General features: G+C 51.4%; 1 protein-coding gene across 6 annotated transcripts in view; it reads right to left on the reverse strand.

Moving 5' to 3' along the window:
* Window positions 1-310: 310 nt before the first annotated feature.
* Window positions 311-16,570, reverse strand: part of PTPRE (protein tyrosine phosphatase receptor type E) — a 136,924-nt gene continuing 120,664 nt past the window's right edge. For 4 of the 6 annotated variants that reach the window (XM_079137284.1, XM_079137286.1, XM_079137282.1 and 1 more), the window contains 10 exons: window positions 14,779-14,942; window positions 13,961-14,096; window positions 13,379-13,528; window positions 12,971-13,064; window positions 11,890-11,966; window positions 10,962-11,096; window positions 9,078-9,203; window positions 8,174-8,340; window positions 6,560-6,695; window positions 311-3,170 (listed from right to left, as the gene is read on the reverse strand). In XM_079137284.1, coding sequence (XP_078993410.1) covers window positions 3,096-3,170; window positions 6,560-6,695; window positions 8,174-8,340; window positions 9,078-9,203; window positions 10,962-11,096; window positions 11,890-11,966; window positions 12,971-13,064; window positions 13,379-13,528; window positions 13,961-14,096; window positions 14,779-14,942 — 1,260 coding nt within the window. In that variant the 3' untranslated portion in view covers window positions 311-3,095. The remainder of the gene's footprint in view (window positions 3,171-6,559; window positions 6,696-8,173; window positions 8,341-9,077; window positions 9,204-10,961; window positions 11,097-11,889; window positions 11,967-12,970; window positions 13,065-13,378; window positions 13,529-13,960; window positions 14,097-14,778; window positions 14,943-16,570) is intronic. The other 2 variants (XR_013763356.1, XM_079137283.1) reach the window with 2 other exon arrangements.

The raw sequence follows: 16,570 nt of genomic DNA on the forward strand, positions 1-16,570 counted from the left end.
TGAAGTCCTTAGCGCCTCACACACTGCTGCAGGCCAGCTGAGAGCTGGGCGGTCCTCCAGCCACAGCGCGGACTCGCCTTTAGGGGCCATGCTAGGTCAGGGCTAAGTTTTAGAGTCCCAAAATAATTACATGAGAACTAGTTCTCACCTCCACATTCAGGGCACTCTGTGTGGCCGGGCACTCGGGATCCACCTGGGGCCTCAAGTAGGCACGGCAAGTGCTCCACCCTGAACTCCACCCCAGGCCCCCAAACACGTCTATGTGGACTTCAGGCACAGAAATGAAGTTAAGAATTATGAGGAGACAGGCTGGTAGTCAAAGTAATGGTTTATCCTTGCATCCGAATGTTTTAGATCTTGCATTTTGCATATACAAAGAATTCAGCAACATTCACTGGCATTATACTCAGAGCAAGATCAAAATTATAAATCTAATAAAAGAAAATATGATAGTTGGAATTGTAATACATATAAAGATTGCACATAAATTAAGCACAACTTAGTTAAACAAACAAAAATGGATCAGTAATCATACATTTAAATAACAAGGGTATGTTTCCAAATGCTGAAACACAGGTATCAGGCTCGTTTTAAAAAGTTTTTAAAAACACATAAAAATACCTTTGAAAACACCGGTATGCATTCTTCATTTGTCTGTCACATCGAGAGAAAGAGTAAAGTAAGTCACATAGTGACCAATGAAGCATTCCAATCAGAATGGTTAGCTTCTGATCTCTATTTGGCATTTGAACGCAGTGCATGCAACACAGAACGGTGGAAGAGGAGATGTCACCAGCGCTGGCCGCTGTGCTGTGTACATGGACTTTCTTTGACTGAGGGGAGAAGAGGTGCATGAGCCTGGGGCACAGGGCAGATGCTGAGGCTCCCAGCTGTATTCCCTCCCAACATGGCTGCCCAGGGAGTCGGCCAGAATTGGCCTTGGGGGAGGCTGTGAGGCTGCAGTGACCAGTGCTGCCCAGACGGAAGGGGTCCTGCATCCACAGGAGGGTGGCTTCTGGTTGTTTCTGGAATAGGATGAGTTTGGGAACAAGTTGAACCCAAAAGGGGACACCTGGGGTACTCCCAGGGATGGTTCCCAGGGATGGGGTGGGGGTGGGGGGTGGGGGGGGAAAAACACATAAATAGGGCACTTTCCTGAGGACACCCTGGAAGCCTACCTTAAGGCACTTCTTGATACAAGAGATGCCAGGTAGACCAGTAAAGGGCTTCAAGAGTTCTGACCACCAGCTCCTAACTGGGGACAAAAGCCCTGGCCCTTGGCTCTGACCTTGAACTCCAATGACACCAGCTCCGCACTGTCCTTGCCAGGTGCTGAGTGAAAGAAGCGCATTGCCCTCTTCTCCTTAGTCAAAGAAAGGCTCGGGCTTGGGATTTTAACAAGGGAAACAGATGGCAACTGGCAAGTCACAGAGAGCTCCTTCCTCTTCCGTCTTCTTCCAGGTGCCTACTCGCTGCACAGAGGACAGGGAGCCGACAGCGCTGGGCCAGGTGCAGTGGTGGTGTCCAGGGAGCAGGCTTTCCTCCTTCCAGCTGGGCACCTTCTGTGGTTCCCCGTGGGTCTCCAAGCCATGGGGAGGGAGAGAAGCTAGGTTACCTGTGAGCCTGTGGAGGACAGTGACTGACCCGGTCACACCTGCATACACTGTAAACAAACATGGGATAAACAGTCCAACAGGCAAAGCGCCCTGGATTCTCAGTGAAAATGCCAAATAAGGCCACTATAATTTCATACCTCTTTTAAAAGCAAAAAATGTACCTTAACTGCACATGTTCAATGCCTTCAGTAAGTGAGACCAGACGTCTGCTTTAAACATTGTGCTCATCAGCTAGGTGCCTAATGGCCACGGCAAGGCCGTCGCCGAGTTAGCAGTTGGGACACTCATTCTCCACTTTCTCTTCTGCCCCTCAGCCAATCCCATCTGGCAGTGGGATCACTATTATTACCCAGTGTCAAAGGTCTCAGCAATATTTCCATCCAAAAATAAGTTAAGACTTTCGATCAAGGATTTCTCTGTCTTTTTTTTTTTTTTTTTTTTATTAAACATTGAGGAGTGGGATGTTTAAAAACTGTACAAATCTAGATTTTTAAGATTTCTTTTCTTACAAACAATCTTAGCTTTTTACAAGAAACTTTTTAATACCAAAATGCTTCTCAGAAAATTTACAGTGTATTTGTGGTCATCCTTGGTTTCCACCCGAACGTGTGCTCCTTGACTGTGTGTGCCCAAGACACGGCTGGTTTGGACAGGGGATTCTGCACAGAGCCTGCAGGCCCAGCTCAGGCCAGCTCACAGCCGCCAGGCCTGGGGGAGAATGAGAAGGTGCTGGTTGGGTTCTCTGAGTTCTAGGGACAGACAAATGAACCACAGTGGTGCTTCGGGAGTGCAGTCCCGATGGTGGACTTTGCTGTACCCAAGGCCATGGGTGGATGCACGAGCTGGTCATCGCCTGTGTCATCTACCAACATGATTCACATGCAGCCTCTTTAAACATCACGCCATTGCCACTGAGTACTCTGCTGTGTCTTAGGCCCGGATTCAGGTTGGAAAGTCTTAGATCTTTACAAGGGAAAGATAAACCATGTGGTTGAGGCTGAGGACTCTGCAAAAGTCCCTAATACCTTGCTTTCAGGGCAATGCTGTTGCTCAGGGTTATAAAATCTGTACTTGGTTTGTACCTATTCAGTTGATTTCTGAGTCCTCAACTGTCTTGACAATGGCCTTTGTGTTTGGGTCTTGCATAAGCACACTTGGCATATTAAGAATTCCAACATTTAGAGATGCACAATGTGTGAAATTATGTGCTGTGAATCTAATGAAGAATGAATGTACTTACTGATATTAGCAGAAATATATATTTTGTGAAATATTATTTGACCTTAACATATTATTCCAATTTTTTTAAAAAAAGGGTATTTAAGATTTAATAACTTTACAGCAGGTGGCCTTTAAAGCATGATGAAATATATACAAAGAAATTAGGAAGGGTATTAATGTCAACTATGAAATAAATTAACATGATTTTTACAAAATATACTGACCATTAAATTAAAAAATATTTTAAGGCAGGAATCTTCATTTGAAATTAGCATAATCAGAAAATATATCAATAAAATCTTGTACCACTTTGTAGCAGAATTCATACTGTTCCTGAAAAGACAAATAAGAAATAATGAAATGATGCTTCAAAATCCATTTTTGACTATCTTATTCAGGAGAAACATTAAAATATGAAACACAGAAAGAAACATAATAAAATTCTGCCTGTTTACTGAAATACTGTCTGCCCACATGCATATCAGCTAGTTTAGTTTTTAGGCACATAAAAATTTCCAAATAAAGCTTTTCTTTCATAGAAAGTGTCATGATTTATTTTGGGTTAGTGCATATTAGAATAGTCTAGTAAAATATCTTTAGTTCTCACATTTAAACTGTAAAACAACCATTTTTGAAACAAACCAAAAACAAAAACCCAAAGAGTACTACCAGATAAAGTTCATAATGTAACAAAAAGTAATTTGTGAATGTTAAATAAAACCAAGATCTAGATCATTTCAAGCCTAAATTTACTCCAACGCAGGACTTGGTTTCATGACTTTTACTAGAAGTCAAAAGAATAATCGCCTTATGTTTGCGTAGGGCATTTCTGTTAGAGTGACATTGTGCATGTTGCCTGGCTCCTGGTCCCAGCTGCTCCTTGAGGGCTGGAGCCAGGCTGGTGGGTGAATGGTGACCATCCAGCACTGCCTGTGGCCTCCCTCCATGACTGGCATCAGTGGGAAGAAAGGAAGGTGGAGAAAATGACAATTGCTGACCTTTTCCTAAAGGGCTGACTGAATATTCAGACAAGAAATGGGCATAACATCAATGGGGCAGAGGAAGGCTGCCAAAGGTTCCCATGACAACCGACCGTGGTGAACCTGCCTCTCACGCAAAAGGTGCAGCCCAAGTGAGACCCATGAACTGGAAGCCCAAGAGAAGGTCTCAGCAGGCCAGAGAGGCTGGGAGTTGCCCTCAGCAGCCTCCCCTCTGTTCCAAGCACATGGGATCCAGTCTCCTCACAACCCAAGTCTAACGAAAGTCAAAACATGGACTAAAGATGCCAAACCTCAGCCTGCACAGCCTCCGAATGGTCAGGATGGATGGCACATGAAACTCTCAGTTTGGTCAGGATGGGATGGCACATGGTTTCCAGAGAAAGAAAGTTGAACCAGCAATGTTGGACCTGAGATTGCATGAATGCCAGTCCCCACCAATCGCAGTCTAGGATGTGGGAAACTGGTCTAAGTGGTCAGCAAGTAGAGAATGGTGTGCGTGCTAAGGCACCACCCACAGGGCCACGTCAACCTGCATGCAGTGAGCCTCTCTTTACCCAACTGAGGATTTGCACCCTGTGTTCTTTGTCCAAATACCCCTGCCAAGAGGCAGGTCTGGCAGCACAGAACTGTGGGGACACCCTGGATTCTGCAGTCAGACAGACTGGGTTTGAATCTCGTTCTGACACTTAAAACCTGGGCAGTCTGCTTAACTATTCCAAATGGGGGTGATGGCAAGAACACACCTTGTAGACATCAGGGCACATAAGGAGATGGGCAATCGTCTGTGAAGCATCGGATACCTGACAGTCATCATGCAATGGTCAACCTGTCCTGATCTGTTCACTCGCTGGCCTCTTGGTTTGGAGTGCGCACTATGGGCTGGGTGTGTGGGAGGCTGTCACCAGGCAGGACAGAAAAAAAAACAACTCCCAGGCAGCTTCCCAGTGAGGGGGAGAGTGGGAGGTGTGTGCAGGGAGCGGGGAGGAGAAGGGACAAGGGAGCAGGGCTGGGATGCCAGGGCACTTGGACCCATGCACTTGAAAATAAAACACTTAGGCCAGACGTGCGGATTACACGAGCCATTAGCCCCCAGAGTCCAGAGAAGTGCTGCAGGCAGCTTCCCTGCAAACACTCTTGGTACAGCTTGCTGGCACCTCCCCTGGGGCCAGGCACTGGTAGAACTTTAAAGCAAAATTTGCACAGTGTCTTAAGGACAGTGCCATCAACCCCATTTCCCAGGAAGTGACAGAAACCCAGGAAGCAGAAGGAGCTCATCCAAGTTGACAGAGCCTTGACTGTTCCACTGTGCGGCCAAGACATGGCCCGGCAGCCAAGGGTCAGCCAAGGGCCAGCTTCTCCTTCCCTTACGCTTAACGGGCTGCCCAGACAGGACTCCAGGCCACTGAAGGGAGACCAAAAAGAGCCTGGCGCAGAAGGAAAACCTGGCCCTCCTTTTGAGGGGGTTCTTATTAAACTCTCAGTCATTGTGGTTGCTATTATTTTGGCAACACGTATTAACTGTGCAGATTAGCGGAGTTCATTTGACACTTCAACGTTATCGTTACTTTGATGTGCTCTGGGGAGGGCTCTGCGCCCACTTCCCCCACACCCAGCGTGGTTCAGTTGTGCTGCGTTGGGCGTGTGCTACCAGGAGGCAGGTGGAGCCCACTGGAGGCTGTCAAGGGCCTCTCCAGCAACTCCTCAGAGCCCACAGGGACCAACAGAGCTGGGACTCGGGCCCACAGCCAGCGGAGAGCTCTGGGTCCCTCATCCTTCCCACTCTTGCCCGCCATCCAGATTTCCACTGGGGTCAGAGCCTGCAGGGCACAGAGGCTACAGGTCAAGGAAGCCAGCAAGCCCCAGCTTCCTCTAGTCTAGTTCCCTTTGGGATCACCTAGGGGACTTTTATATGCTGATACCTGGGTCCCACACTAGGTGATTAGATTCCAATGGGTTGGAGGGGCTGTGTGGGCAAGTGGAGGCCAGTCAAAGTCCCCGGGTGAGTGTTCACTGCAGCCAGGGCAGAGAACCCTGGGCGTGGCCTGCCTGAGGAGAGAGGACACCTGCCCTTGGCTCAGTGGTTTCCGTGGCTGTGGGAAGGTGCCCTCCCTCCTGTCTCTCAGTGGGGAGCAGCCTGCTCAAGCCAGGGTTGTACTAGTGTGGAGCAGGCAGGGAGGAAAAGTCCTAAACAGGGACCTTTGGGGAAAATGATGAGCTTTCACAGCCCTTAAAGTGTACTCTCTGGTTGAGCAAGCACCCATACTGAATTTGGTGAGGAAGATTCACTTCCCAAACCAGGAAGCATATATCATAAAAGAATGTGGAGGCCACTCATAGGGTGACTCTCTTAAGTCTCCCTGGGCAGGGTCTTGGGGTTAGGTGAGACTCTGCCAAGGAAATCAGGCCAGATGGCACGGTGCAAAGTTGAAATGACAAGCAATTTCAGTGCTGCTTTTGAACTTGATAATGTGTGATTTTTAAATGCAATTGGAATTCGTGGATGAGCCACTCCTCTTGAGCCCTGCCCACAGGACAGATGTGCACGAGACCCAGGAAGGAAAGACCTGCAGCTTCACTGTGGAAAGCTGCAGCGAGCGGCCCCTGCCCTGGGAAGCGCACCTTCTGCCTCCCTATGCCAGAGCGCCTCTCATGAAGCAGACATCAGACACGCAGCACAATCCTCCACTCTTCTGGAAACATCCTTTTCGTTCAGGTTCTTACCAGGGTTTGCACCATGTGCGGCCTCTGAAGTCGTAAGCTCTTCACAGCTTGAAATACATCCAAGAGTCCCTCGGCTTTTACTCGTTCCAAAATGTTGCTGAGGGCTATGAATGTACCTGTGCGCCCAGCTCCCGCACTGTGGACAGAAAGCACTTGGGGGTGAGCATTCAACTTGCACGCAGAGCAGAGACTCAGAGCGTACGGCCACCCCTGCACGCCAGCACTGAGGCGGCCTTACTGGAAAGGATCAGAATTCGATTGGATCTTGAGTGATCTTTATCTGGAGCTTAGTTTCTGAGCAAGATCCAGCAAACATACACTTGCTAAAGCACTTCCCTGATTACGGGAGCCAGCTGTTTTGTGAAGTGAATCAGGACAGGTTTTTAAGCATTTCCCTTTTTCCTTGTGCAGACCAGGGGTTCCCCCAGGGTGGCCCAGGGAGCAGTGGGCTCAGCATCGCCTGGAAACTCATTAGAAATGCAAACACTCCCGTTCAGGTCCAGGGAGAAGGATCCCGGCACACACCCTCCTGTCTGTGCAGGCCTGTCTTCTGGAACAGGGGACCCTGAAAAGTGGCACTAAGGGGTGTTAAGACAGCAGGTGGTCACTACTGAGGATGGTCCGACCTCAGACTTCCAGCAGTGAGGATGGAGTCAACTGCCTTGGAAGGTCATTTGCTTGATCAGCTGGACAGGGCAGGAGAGGGCCAGGTGCTCTTAGGAGAGCCCTCCCAGAGGCCGACAGGAAGGGAGACTGCCCAGCCTCTTCCAGAAGCTAAGGCCCCAGAGCCTGGTGTGGCCAGGTTCCAAGGCTCCTGACCAGCTGTGTTGTCTTCTCCCACATCTGCCTTTCCAGTTTATTCTAAATGACCTCTACAAAGGCATCGGAACTGAGAGCCAGGTGTGTGCTGCACCTCCCAGCGAGGCCAGGCGTGCACTCAGGGGGTCCCACACTGGGAAAGAGTCCCACCCCTCTTAGTTAAGCAGGGGCTTTGGTGGCCATATGATGTGGGGCAGCAGTGGCAGAAAGGCGGGTCATGAGAAGTGGGAAGTGAAACAGAATCGCAGCTTTAGAAGTAAATCAGCACCACCAAGAAGGAAACACCCCAGAATGCTTCTTGGAGGAACTTTGTGAGGGCAGCCACAGCACCTGCCAGCAGGTTAGGGTGAAGGTTATGGAGGGCCGGTCTTCCGGATTTACGCCCCTGCCCGCTGCAGGGTGCATGTCACAGTCCTCGGGAGCGTGCGCACTGACTCTAGGGACTCTACCCTGGGGTGTCCCTCTGCCCCTGGCCCTGACCAGGGTGGCCACAGGCTTCCTTGAGGGATCTCCTCAGGGGCCGAGCCCCCACCCCCACGCCACGGTCCTGCAGCCTACAGACGGCACAGCAGGATGATCTGGAACGACTTTCAGGACTAAGACCATGAGCCCCACGCCTCCCGCAGGTGCTTTCTGTGTGTGTACTGCGCGTGACGTTCATGCGTTATGTGACACCATGTGTGCAAGTGTGTAAGGGAAGGGGACATAGCCTAGGGCCTCAAGTCGCCCAGAGCGGCCTCCCGGGCTCCGGCTCCCCCACAGTGGTGGGCAGTGTGGTCTGTGGGGCACGCTCACCTGCAGTGCACGGTGATGGGGTGGTTGCCCGTCTGCTGCTGCTGCTTCTGCACCGCGGCGATGAGGTCGATCATGCCTTTGCCCTCGGCCGGAATCCCGATCTCAGGCCAGCCGTGGAAGTGGAACTGGCGCACGGTGCGGACCTGCCCCTCCTGGCGGGCCAGGGGCTGCGCGGGAGAGGGGTCTCAGCGCTGCCCGTTTGTGCCCCGCGGGGCCCAATAGACCTGTCATGGATCTGGCAGGGCCCAGAGCCCTCCCTGGCCCCTCCGTGGCCACCAACAACCCCCAAGGCTGTCCGAGGGGCCTGGCTAGTCCTGGGCCCAAGACAATCAAGGACAGCTGTGCTCAGGGAAGGGTGTCCTCTCTCTTGAGATTTTGGGGCTCAGAGGCTGAAGGTGAGTCCAGTATATGCTCAGCAGCTGTCACCCCCGGGACTGGCAGCTGGAATTCAGAACCAAGAGACAGGTGAGCCGTCTCACCCTACTGACCCAGAGTTCCAGGAGGGTTTTTGCAAGTATGATCAGAGCCCTGGACCTGGAGGGGACCTGGAGGGGGTCTGAGGAGGTCTCTGGCAGAGGGCCCCAAGAGGCCTCTGTGGCTTCACTCATCCCACCTCTCCCGCTTGCTGCTGAGGGTACTGCCCTGTGGGGGGATGGGGGAGTGTTGCAGGTGACTCTGCGCTCAGCCCTGATAGCCTCGGCCTCCAGCAAGGACACGGGTGACCACCAGGAGGTATGGACTTAATGGGAGACCTGCCACTAGATAACCAGGTTTTCCTGGGACTCAGGAAAACGTGGGTAGAGCATGACAGGTAACAGGTGCAGGCCGGTTCTGGCACCATGACAAGAAGATCCCCGAGTTAGGATGCCTGGTCTACAGGAGCTGAAGGGCAGGGTGACCATACCTGATCGAAGGTGACTAGGAAGTCTCGTATACTGATGGCGTCAGAAAGAGTATCGCTCTTTATTTCAATGGTTATATCTCCGTGAGTTACTGAGCCCTCTGTCGGCCAGTACTGGTAGCATTTATCCTTCAGAAATGAAATAAAATGTTAAGTCTGGTAATACCTGGCTACTACTGCTTTTTTTTTTTTTAAAGTATTTTATTTGTTCTAATTAGTTATACATGACAGTGCTTTTGATCTTATGATGTAGAATTGTTCTGAAACCATTTAAGATATTTCACCAGCCCAAGAAAATGACATATGTATCTGAATGTGAATATCCATTAAATGCCTGTTGATCAGGGACCCAGAATAGAATCTAGAAACAGACACACACACACATGGAACTTCAATGACAGAAAGGACAGATTATTCAACAAACAGAGCTAGAAAAAGAAAACTGGATCCCTGTCGCTTACCCTGCAGGGCTGATATGAATACCGCAGTGCCTCCCAGGGCTGGCAGTATACAGGCTGTATCCCATAATAGTAGCCTGGAACTTTCATACAAACAAACTCAGGCGGGCTAAGACTTAAGGCCAAAAACAAGACTGCAAAACCCTTAGAAGAAGAAAATATTCTTTTACTTTGGGGTACAGAAGGTTTTACTAAATAAGACCCCCAAAGAGCTAGCCCAACATGAGGCAAGAATTAGAAACTTCAAATTGGAGTAAAACTCACTTCTTTTCATCAATAAACATAATCAGGAGTGAAAAGACAGGCCACAAACTGCAGTGAGATGTTTGCAATGTGTGAAGCCAACCCAGGATGAGCATTAAGAGTATCCACAGGGGTCTCACACATCAGGAAAGGGCACACTTCCCGCAGGAGGGAACACGAGGACAGCTGGAGCAGGTGGGGAGCCGTGCTCCACCCTGGAGGGTCCAGGATGCAATCAGGACCAGGAAGAGATGCGTCTACATCTGTTTACTGACAAGGATCAGAGCGCTGAGAACATCCCAGGGGACCCCTCTGGAGACTAGTGTGAAGATCCATACGCAGGTGCTCTGCATGGAGGCACGCTGGAGACCCCAGCCCTCATGCAGTGTGAGACGTGGACAAGAAGGTACGGCAGCACCATTGCAAAACAGGAAAATGCTGCCCGCCCGAAGCCCGTGGTGGGAGAAGGGTACAGAAGGAGTGCAATGAAATGAGGAGGGAGCCACAGGAGGAGGTGTCAACACAGAAAATCAGCAAACGCCCCACAGAGTGGAAGAATCAAGTCCTGGAGGAGTCCATATCCAACACTACTCTTCATGTAAAGCTCAGACACAAGCCAAAGTAAGTTGTTTTCGTCACCCCTCCCCGCTTCCAGCCCTGGCAACAGCTGGTCTCCTTTTGGACCCCCAGGATTTGCCTGTTCTTGACATTAAGGTAAACAAGTATACTGTGTGGTGTCTGAGTGAGCTCGGTCACCCAGACGATGCCTGCTCTGTTGGGTTCAGGAATGTTTATCACATTATTAAACGAATACAAGAAGTCCAAGGGTGGGTTTCTGGGAAAACAAACAGTAACGTGCTTGATTTGAATTTGACTAGGACAATATCAACAGGGGACATGTGCTGATGTCTGCCTTTTTCTTCAACAGGTGGTGGTCTTGACGGATACAGGATGCAGGATTGGAGACAGGTGGGATGAACTAAGGCCAAGTGGGGAGTTTTGCCAACACACCCTCCACCCCCAGAAAAGCAGAGTGTGGACTGGAACCCCCTTCATCTCTGACCTCTCTCCCTGCTGCCTGGCGGGGGCCTGCAGGACACAAGCAGGTGAGATCTGCACTGGGGGGTGATGGCGGCTGCAGGTGTGCAGAAGGCCCCCGAGGACCCAAGTGGCTGGTGTGGCTCACCTGCTCTCGCTCCTGAACCTCAGTCAGCATCACGATTGTGTGGCACTTCCACTCCCACACCATCCTCCAGAAGTCCTCCACCGTGTGTGCCAGGGGCCCCTGGGTGGCGATGAAATAGTCCTTCTGGCGGTAGCCCTTCAAGTGGGGAGCAGAGGTTAGAATCGGACTTCCTTTTCTCTGGTGTCACCACCTGCCAGGAGCGCTTAGGACAGCCCCAGGCCTGAGGAGGGAGACTCCGATCTTCATGGCCTCCACCAAAGCCAAGTTGCGAACATGTGTGCACATGCACACCCCCACACCCATGAAGCAGGCCGGGATGCCACTTTACCTGAGCACTACACACCTGGTCCCTACCTCCAGCACCTGGGTTCCCTCTGAATGGCTACTGTGGACTACCAACTACTGCATATTGGTGGGACAGGGACATGGGCAGGGGCCTAGACATGGAGCCTGAGGAAAGTGCTTCAATCCCAGCTCCACCAAGGCCCCAGTGATATCTGGGGGGCGATTTCCTCAACTGTGAAGGAAATGCTAACGTATGCTTGGCTGCAAGGTCTTTCCTGTCTGCTTTCCTGCAGATGCCATTGTGTGTAAAGACATGTTGTGCCTGTGTGGCCTGAACACATGATCCTCTTGTCCATATCATAGGTACTAGTCCCAGGAATTGCCCCAGAGGAAGGTCTCGAGGCACTGGATGTGTGGCTGGTGTGTAACAGATGTGTTAGAGAAAAGCAGGAGCCGGGTGGAGAAGCAGCCACTGACCCAGCAGCGTGTCTACGGCCTATTTCCAAGCGTGCTCTTCTTCTTTAAACAAGTGACTTGGCTACCAAGCAGCTGAGTTTCTGTAGACTTGCCAGTGCCTTCTAGGTGAGAGTGTGTGGTCACACAGGAAGAAGGTGCATGCATACCATGCACACGTGGTACTTACGTCTATGAAGGATGCATTAATGTAGTCTGTGTACTCCTGACCCCGTTTCATAGAGAGGATCACTCGGTTGAAGTCATCTGCAAGTGGCATTAAACTTCAGTGAGTACAGATAATTTCCTGCCAGCAAAAACTTGATTTTTTTTTTTGAAAGATCTGAAAATAATCTAGTTATTGTTTTCATTTTCCATAAACTGATTCGCAACATACCAAATTATGAGCATTAAAACCACTGTGTTTAAGGAATACAGAGAGTGTGGCCAGCAGGAATCAGAACTGCGGGCCTGAGGCTACTGTGGCCACAGAGAATCACGAGGTTTGCCCAGTCCCAGGAACTGTGGCTGTCCACAGCACAGGTGACCTCGGTGAGAGCACACTGTTCCAGCACTGGAATGGCAGGTGTTCACTGAACAGTGGACCCGTCCAGCGCACGCCGTCCACAACACAGCTCCCCATCTTCTCTGGTCGGGTACTTTCCCACCTCCCTCCCATGTGCCTTGGTGCCTGCAGCATCCACTCTTTGTCTGGTTGCTCTTTCTTCCCCACGGGACAAGACCTCAGATGGGGGATACTACTTCCGGGCTGACCTTTGCCTCCCTCGCTCGCAGAGTCAGCAGCTGCCAGAGCCCCAGTTCCATTGGGCCTGGGTCTTCCCTCCACAGGTCTCTTCCTAGAAAGGTCCAGCTGCTCTGGGCTCCAGTCTGACTGTCTGCAAAGCCTCAGCCCACACTCACTGTCCCCTCTGCTGAGGTCCAGAGTGAGGACCCAGGCCCTGCCTGAGGCAAACCTCTCAGTTTCCCTGGAGTCCTCCCTGCAGGGCAGCCAGGTGCCTCCCCGTCTCTGGGTCACATTCCAGGCTAGGACACGCCTAGACTACCTGGGCTACCTAAGTGCCCCAGAAATTTCTTCTCAATATTTGTCAATAGTGCCCAGGGGCCCGGAGTCTGGGTCTGGAGGGCACCTGCCTCTGACCCTGGCTTACAGAGGTGGAGGGTCAGCAGGCTCTCAGCAACTGAAAGCAGCCTGTCCCAGGCCCTGCCCCAGCCGGCCCTGAAGGGTGGAGACCTGCGCCAGGCTGCCTTACAGGGGATGATCTGGATGACTCTGGCCTTCTTCATGTTTGCTGGCAAGTTGCCTGTCCTCATGTTCTCCTTCATGATCCGGACATTGGTCAATTTCTGCAGCCAAGAAGGACAGAGCGACACAGTTATAAGTCCTGGGAAAAGTGTTCAGCCACAAAACAGTCCTGCTATAGGGGCCCCTGGGCACGGGAACACCTGTCTCCCTGCCAAGAAGTTGCCTCAGCATTAAGAAGTACGCTTGTGGAGCTCTGAAAGCCCCTGGTCATTCTCCCTCGAAATCATGACGCAGCATGTGCCCTGCTCCTCTGGGTCAGCCAAGGGTATAAGTGATGGAAAGGCTTCATCTCAAGGGTCGCACTGGCTCCTTCTCCTCAGCCGCCCCAGGAGGTGATGCATCCTGGCCCACTCACTCTGAACTCCTCTTCCAGCCCAATCTTGTCAAAGTGGGTGGTGGTGCCGTGCAGGGTCTGCAGGTGTCTCTCCAGGGAGGACACGTCCAGCTCGGTGTCCCCATAGAGGTAGTACTCCAGCAAGGCTTGGTAGATGAACGTGTACTGCACCTGTGGGAGACCAGGGGTGCCCAGCCTCGACTCTGCCCTGGGCCCCGGGGCTGTTCTCTTCTGTTTGCTCATGGAGGGAGGTTAGGGGCAAAAGTCATATTCATGGCCATGGAGATTGGACATTTAGGTACTTTAGAAAAGATGGTGATAGATGCTGGTGTACACTGAGGACACCAGGTGCCATCCTGGGGGCATAGTCACCCATGGCCTATGAAGACATAGAGGGCAAGGCAGCGCAGTCCCCAGGGCCCAGGGGAGGGAGGGCAGAGTGTGATGGGAGCCAAGCCTATGCTCAGGGTGCTCGAGAGTGCTACCTGCCTGTCAACATCTGGGCCAGTATGGGAGAGCCGCAAGCCATATGTGCCTGTCTGGCAAAGGCCCTGGGGTCGCGCTGAGGAGCTCAGACCAGGGTGGCAGGAAGGCATCACTCACATCTGTCTGAACCATCTGAGGGCGCTGATTGCGGATTCGTGACACAAACTCGAAGACGTCCACCTTCTGCTCTGAGTGTATCATGTCCATCATGGCGTCAATCACAATGAAGGTGCCCGTCCGGCCCACGCCCGCACTTTGGGGAAGAAGAAAGATGCCACCTCTTGGGTCACATTCCCCTGAAGTCAGGAGTCTGGGAAGAGCCTTGGGAGGAGGCCTCAGCTCCAGGACAGTTGAGGAGGCCTGTCTCAAAGCCACACGGTGAGACCTCTTGGTGCTTGAGGAATAAGTCTGGCGGGACCACCAGAGGGCGCTGCAACCTTAGTGACCTTCTCTGGGGACTCGGACACTTTCTATGAGGCTATATGGATCATTTCTCAGCTGCCAAACATTTTCTTCTTGTTATCACGGGTATAATTGTGTCCTGGCAAGGGAGGTCATCCTGGTTCTATCCCTTGGGATCTGAGGAATCATGAGGTCCCTGGGGGAGCGGAGAGCAAGGCCCCGGGGAGGCCCATGGCCCCACTCCCACCATCCGCCTGGGCCTCTCTGCTAGGATGGCTTTATGTATCCTATGGTCCTTCCTCAAAAAACCAGAGAAGCCAGGCTCTGCTACGTGGACTGTACTGGGGGAGGCCTGAACTTGCCTCCCGCTCTCTCCCGGCAGGGCTGTCTGAACTGCCACTCAGGAACCACACATCTGTGCCACGCCCCCAGCCTGCCTCTCTGCCGCACTGACACTGTCCACTGGCCCTTGTCCCACGAGTGAGGCTTCCCATCATTGCCTGCTCTTGGGGTCCAGCCCTGCCTTGGCATACCTGCAGTGGACCACAATGGGCCCAGCATGCGAGGGGTTGACCGTCCTCACTTTCTTCAGGAACTTGAGCATCCCGATGGGGGTGAAAGGCACTCCGAAGTCCGGCCAGCTGGTGAAGTGCAGCTGCGAGACCAGCCGCGGGGCTTTGCAGCCCTCAGCGAGCTGCTGTGGGACCCGATGAGATGTGAGGGGTGGGATGGCCTTCCCCCTGCCCACCCACATCTCCACCTGAGGGCCTGGCCTGGGGGCTCATGTGGGTGTCAGTGCCCACCAACGTGAAGAAGGCCCAGTGGGGCCCTGGCACTCACCACTGACGGCTCTTGCAGTGGGCAGAGGGCAGGGCCAAGCAGGCCCCAAGTGGCCAGGCGTCCCCCACACTGGTCCTATGCTACCCATTTTAAGGAGGGGCGTGCCCTGCTCTGTCTGCAAAGACCCACTTCTCTCCCATGTCCTGAGTCATCAGCAACAGCTCCTTCACCCTCCGAATGTCTCAATTTGGGGAGAAAAGAAGGGGGTGCCTATTCATTAAAGACCCCAGACTCCCTCAGAGCCTCTTGTTCTTGTGACGAGAGCCCATGGATTTAGTTCACGTGTCCCAGACCACAGAAGGCTCGATGGTGTGTCTGGAGGGGTGTGTGTGTGTGTGCATGCCTGTGTCTGTTGGCATGCGCACACAGGTGTACAGGTGTGTGTGCATGTGCCTGGGTATCCAGGAGAGAGGAAAGCAGGGGACAATAAAATGGGCTGGGCTGTGGCTCATGGCAGAGCACTTGCCTAGCACGCGTGAGGCACTGGGTCTGATCCTCAGCACCACATCAAATAAATAAACAAAATAAAGGTACTGTGTCCATCTACAATTAAAATATATATTTAAGACAGAACAATAAACCTTATTGTTTCCCCTTTCTTGCTGTGGCTTCTAGTAATCTCAGCCTCATATTTTAAAAAATAATGACACCTATCACTCTGTCCTTGAGTTCTGATATAATGACCTTGCTTTTATTTATTTATTTTTTTTACCATGGTTTAAAAACATCTCTTTGATCTTCATCTGCCTTGTTTACAGGCATTTTTAAAAAAATTGAAGTCTGCCTTACATTCTTTCAGTGGGGAGCTAACAGGAAATAAGTGTGAAAGACAGCCAGGAGGCTTTGGAAAAAAACTTGAAACTGTTTTTAAAAAAATGCTGCCTCAACCATCAAGAATACAAACAAAGATAAATGCTGGGGAGGATGTGGCGAAAAAGGAAGACTTTTGCACTGGTAGGATAATAAATTAGTACCACCAGTATGGAGGCTCCTCAAAAGACCAGGTGTGGAACCACCACAGGACCTAGCTACGCCACTCCTCGGTATTTTTCCTGATGAATCACAGTCATCTTACTACAGTGACACACACACCCCGGTTTATAGCAGCACAAGTCACCATAGCCAAACTATGGCACCAGCCCAGGTGTCCATCAACAGGTAACTGGATAAAGAAAATGTGGTGCGCATGGAGTTTATTCAGCCATAAAGAAAAAAATGAGATTATGTCATTTGCAGGAAAAGGGATAGAACTTGAGAGCATTATGTTAAGTGAAATAAGCCAAACTCAAAAGGTCAAGGGTCATATGTTTTCTCTCAAATGTGGAAGCTGGTGAGGAGAAAGGAGAAGAAAGGCAGTGGGGTGGTGGGTCTCGGGAATACTGAAGGGAAACCAGTAGAGGAACGGGACCACGGGGAGGAGGGGCGGAAATAGGATGGAGGTGCGGGGAACTGATCGGGCCAATCAGTTGTTACGTCCTGTGCGTC

This window comes from Sciurus vulgaris, assembly GCF_902686455.1.
Source record: "Sciurus vulgaris genome assembly, chromosome: 4".
Lineage (NCBI taxonomy): Eukaryota > Metazoa > Chordata > Mammalia > Rodentia > Sciuridae > Sciurus > Sciurus vulgaris.